General features: G+C 42.5%; 1 protein-coding gene across 3 annotated transcripts in view; it reads left to right on the top strand.

Annotated features, from left to right (window-relative positions):
- Positions 1-88: 88 nt before the first annotated feature.
- Positions 89-4,718, top strand: part of ATM (ATM serine/threonine kinase) — an 88,486-nt gene continuing 83,856 nt past the window's right edge. For all 3 annotated transcript variants that reach the window (XM_030042441.2, XM_030042440.2, XM_030042438.2), the window contains exons 1-3: positions 89-213; positions 2,066-2,167; positions 2,253-2,365. In XM_030042441.2, coding sequence (XP_029898301.1) covers positions 2,096-2,167; positions 2,253-2,365 — 185 coding nt within the window. In that variant the 5' untranslated portion in view covers positions 89-213; positions 2,066-2,095. The remainder of the gene's footprint in view (positions 214-2,065; positions 2,168-2,252; positions 2,366-4,718) is intronic.

The following is a 4,718-nucleotide window of genomic DNA, read 5'->3' as shown; positions in this document are numbered from 1 at the left end:
GGCGCGGAAACTCCGCCAGCCAGCGCCGCGCCCGGCCCCTTCCGCCGGAACCCGCCGCTACCGCGCATCCGCTTCCAGGTCTGCCCGCAGCCGCCGCCGCCGAACGCGAGCACCGCTCCGCTCCACGCCGCCGGGGGAGGGGCGGGCGCGCACCGCAGCCGCGGGTGGCCGTTCTCCCCGGCCGGCTCCCGCCGCCCGCCACGCCGCTCGGAGGTGAGCCCGCTACTGTCCTCCCCTTCCGACCCGCACCGGGCCGCGGTGGCGACGCGGCCTCTCCCCGTGCCCGAGGCTCCGTGGCCTTGAGGGGGCTGCTCGACCTTCCCCTTCCCCGGGCTCGAGTGTTGGCGGGAGGGTGGTGGAGCCCGGCGCTTAGCCCCGCCGCCCGGCGGCGGCTGAGGTGAGGGGCCCGGGCCCGGGCCCGGGCTCGGCGGGGCGAGCGTGCCGCTGTTGCGGGGGTGGGGGGGCGGCGGCGGCGGCCCCGGCTGCAGGTCCCCGGGGGGCTTCCCGCGTGGTGTGGGGCGGCCTTGCGGGGGTATCGGAGAGCCAGAGCTCGTCGTCTAGGAGCGGCTGGATGGCGCCCTTTAGTTGTAATTACTCTGTACGCCTCTGCCTGAGCATCTCTGCAGCTGCTTAGTAAACACCTCTCCGTGATTTTTTTTTTTTTTCTTTTTTCTTTTTTTGGCGGGTTCTTTCCTTGCCCGGTGTAATTTTTGTAGGGGATGAACGTGGTCATACTGTGGCAGTTGGAGAACTGTGTAACAAGTAAGAGAAATAGTAGATGGATGCCGTCTGAGAAACTTTTCACTGTTGTTATGGCTGTTGAAATACCATTAAGTACAAACAAGAGGAGTGACTTCTTCCCCTTGGATTCCCAGTCCTTGCAACATACAACCCGTGTTGCCACAGTTCTCAGTCAACCATTTTTCAGCCCATCAGCATTGTAGAAGCCATTAGTGTTTAAAAAGTTACTTTTTCCTTTTGGTTCTTTTTCAGCAAAAGCAGTAAGTTAGTAAAGGAACACTACATCATTTAAATGAGTTCTATTGTACAGTACAGCCAGCCTTCATGCTTACAACATTTTCCTTTTCATACACACCTATCAGTCACCATATCTCTGATCATACTTAGTCCCAGCCAGATCTTGATTGAAGCCAAAGGAAATAAATACACTCTAAGACAGTAGATATTTAAAGTTTTCCTTGTCCAAGTGGCTATTTTTATATTCTCACTTAAGTGCTCAAGATGTAGTGCTATGCATCATGAACACCCATTCTCAGTTGCTTATTGCAGCCTCAGCAGCATATGCTTGGAGTTATTTCCAACTTGTCTTACCTGTCTTTTTCAGACAAAGTTTCTCTTGGGTCTGCTTTAAAGGCATAAAAGGAGAACCATGGAAGTTGTATACAATGTCATTGTCATGACAGGCATCAGCATAACTAAAATGCAAGGTCTAGCCAATTCCAACCTCTGTTGAAGGAGATGAGGCATAACTTTAAGTGATCAGAGAAGGAAAATGTTGTTTTCCACTTACAATTGATACTTGAGCATCCTTTGGCATGTTGAGTCCAGAGGGATTTGTCAATATGATAGTCCATACCTTTGAAAATGTAGGATGTGAGAGAGGAAGAGAGTTTTCAAAGTGCTACCTTCTCCTGGCAGCATCAGGTTAAGACAGCTACTGATAATAGCTAGCTGCTGAAAGTTAGTGCTGTTTGCCTGAATGTATTCAGTTCTGTGTCGTTTTAATCTTATTAAAGTTTTGCTCCATATTGTCTGACCAACTCTACTGTGTTATCACTCATAAAAAGGGAGGAAGTCAGAGTCATGTGAGGGGGATCTCTGCTGTTAATCTTTACGACTGTTGCCTGTGGGAATAGTTTATGTTCTTGATGTGAGACTTCACTTCAGTCTTGTGACCAAGAAGACTAGCCGAGACGCAAATGAGCTTTTCAGTGAAATAACGCCGTAGTTGTGTTTGATACTGGATTTTCAATATATTACATTCCCAATTTTTTTACTGGTTGACTTGGCTCTGACTGTTTTATCCTTTTTTTTCTGTTTGCAGATACAAATGAGTCTTCTGTTAAACTGAACCATGAGTCTTGCATTACATGATCTGCTCATTTGTTGTCGTCGCCTTGAAAATGAGAAACCTGTGGAGCGAAGGGTAACAAGTTTTCTTTTGGTGTGTGTGCCTCAGTTAGCAAAGAAGGGAATCATAAATAATTCTTTTTCTTGAAATACATTTTCAGAAGGAAATTGAAAATTTCAAGCGGCTTCTCCGTGATTCTGAAACAGTTCTCCAGCTGGACCGGAATTCTGATTCTAAACAAGGAAAGCAACTCAACTGGGATGCTGTATTTAGGTAGTTTCCTTTTCTTCCTTTGTGAATGGTCGCAATTTTCTTACATGGAACATCATTCTTCTGTTTATTGGGCCTATTTGAATGCTTATCTTTCTGCAGGTTGATTTAGACTTCTTGTCAGCTTGTAAACAAGAAATGACTAATGTTAATCTCTAAAGGAAGTAAATTTGAAATAGCCCAAAATGCAACACTTATGACATACAGAAAACTGAACTGCTAGGAAACTGATCATTAATTGGGTGGTCGTTTTTCCTTGCAAAAATAATAGTTACTTTCTTTTATTGAAAATTATCCTCTGCATCTGATTTTCAACGTATATGACGTTCATATGTAGATTATAGATAGCTCGTTAGAATTTTTTGTGTTACTGAGTTCTTCAGGACACAATAGAAGGACCATGGCTTGTGAATTAAAAGAAGTTGTGCAGAGGTTTGTAGAGGCCCATCTTTGATATAATCTGCTTCAGGTGTACTACAAGATTGGACCGAGCACGAGTATGGTAAGTTCTTAGAGCAGCTGGGACCAGTGTTAAATTTCATGTTAAAAGTGCATCTGAAGTATTAGTTTTCATAGCCTGGTGTCTGGTCCGCTTTCCATTATGTTTTTAATTGGACAGCATTGGAATAGTTCTTGTTTCATAGCTGTGCCAAAAATATCTTAACAAATGTTTGATAAATTTTTATATGTTGCTTTTGAGATGGCCAATAATATATTAGAAATACATAGGAGGAATACAAAAATAGAGACTCTAAACTGAACACAAGTAGTAGGCCAGAAAATGTACAGTAATTGCCAGTGACAAAGCCAGTGAAGTTTAATCTATTCTTATGTTACCGAAAAGCTCGGAATGAAGAACTTATCAACACCAATTTAGTGTAGATAAGCAGACACTTCTTTATTGACGGCCGGGTGCGCGGGCGAGTCCTCTCACGAACCACGCACACCTGTCACCAAAACAATACACCTTATATTAGGACTTATTGATGCATATTCATTAGATTTCCAAGAAAAGTTATACATATTCATTAGACTTCCGGGAAATCATTAGCATATGTAAATGTCCTTTACGCAGGCGCAGTGAAGGTCTCTGGTGGTCCTCAGGAGTCCTCTGGTGGTCTTTCATAGTCTTCCTCACTCGTCCGTTTCTTGACCTCTCAGGTGTCTCCAAGCAGCAAACTGGTGTCCATAACGGTTTCCTTAGTTTTCAAAACAAACACTACAAGACTACCAATCTTTGTCAAAACTTCTGTGGTTAAATGATTTTGAACAATACTTACGGTTACACATTATACATTTTCTAAGCTCCTAAGTTCCTAAGGCTACATTTCAAACTTAACACTCCCATACTTATGCTTCACAATTTTCTACTTTTTAGTCAAACCAAACTCTTTTATAATCAGATTTTAATTTCTTTATCTTGTTATCCAAGTTCTAAATGTTTCTACTAGATAATTTTAGCCAATTTCTCCGGTCTTGGTACGGGGCTATACAGGTGATTTCACAGCAGACACTGGTTGGTGGTTAAATGTATAAAATACAACATACATATGATTTTGCTAAAATGTTAAAACTAAATATGATTAATTCTAACTAACAACAAATCAATGACAAATCAGTAACATTTCCCCCCTTTGAAAGTGTTGAAAATTATTTCAATACTTTCACATCACCTACCTAACATTTATCCATTATTATTCTGAGAGTCAATATTTGTTTCGGCATATACTGGTGGTGGTCTGCATTCTGGTGGAACAATTGGAACCTCTCTCATGATCATGTGATTTACTACAATTCTATTGATAAATTGTCTCTTCAGACAAGCATATAGTAGCATGATCATCAAAAAGACAATTAGTAACAGAAACAGAGTTTTGGTTATAGACCGTAACCAAGAGCTCGGATTCCATCCCAATCCACTAAAAATTTTTCCCAGGCAATCTTCTGACATATCTTCTCAAATAGTTTCAGTTTCTTTTTCAACTTTGCTCAGTAACTCCAAATCATGTTTTACGTCCTGAGTGATATTAGGAATATGAATACAACAATGGTCTACTTTATCTTTGAGATGTCCACACACTCCATGTTCCTTAAGTAAAAGTAGGTCTAAAGCCATTCGATTTTGGAGAGTCATCCTAGATGTCGCCTGCAGCTATACGTTCAATTCCTTGAACCCCTTTTTGTGATGTTTGCTAATTTTTCTACCTGACCTGTTAACTGGTGGAGCCATTCTCTGTTTCTATATGAAGCTATAGGGTTCAAAAGGGATTCAAGTGTCCAGCCAATTTTCACTCCTGTTGATGGTTCATTCCATGTATCATCATCTATTTCAGACCTCTTGGTTCGTTTTAACTTT

Source organism: Aquila chrysaetos, chromosome 19 (assembly GCF_900496995.4).
Source record: "Aquila chrysaetos chrysaetos chromosome 19, bAquChr1.4, whole genome shotgun sequence".
Taxonomy (NCBI): domain Eukaryota; kingdom Metazoa; phylum Chordata; class Aves; order Accipitriformes; family Accipitridae; genus Aquila; species Aquila chrysaetos.
This window is presented reverse-complemented; position numbering and strand designations above follow the sequence as displayed.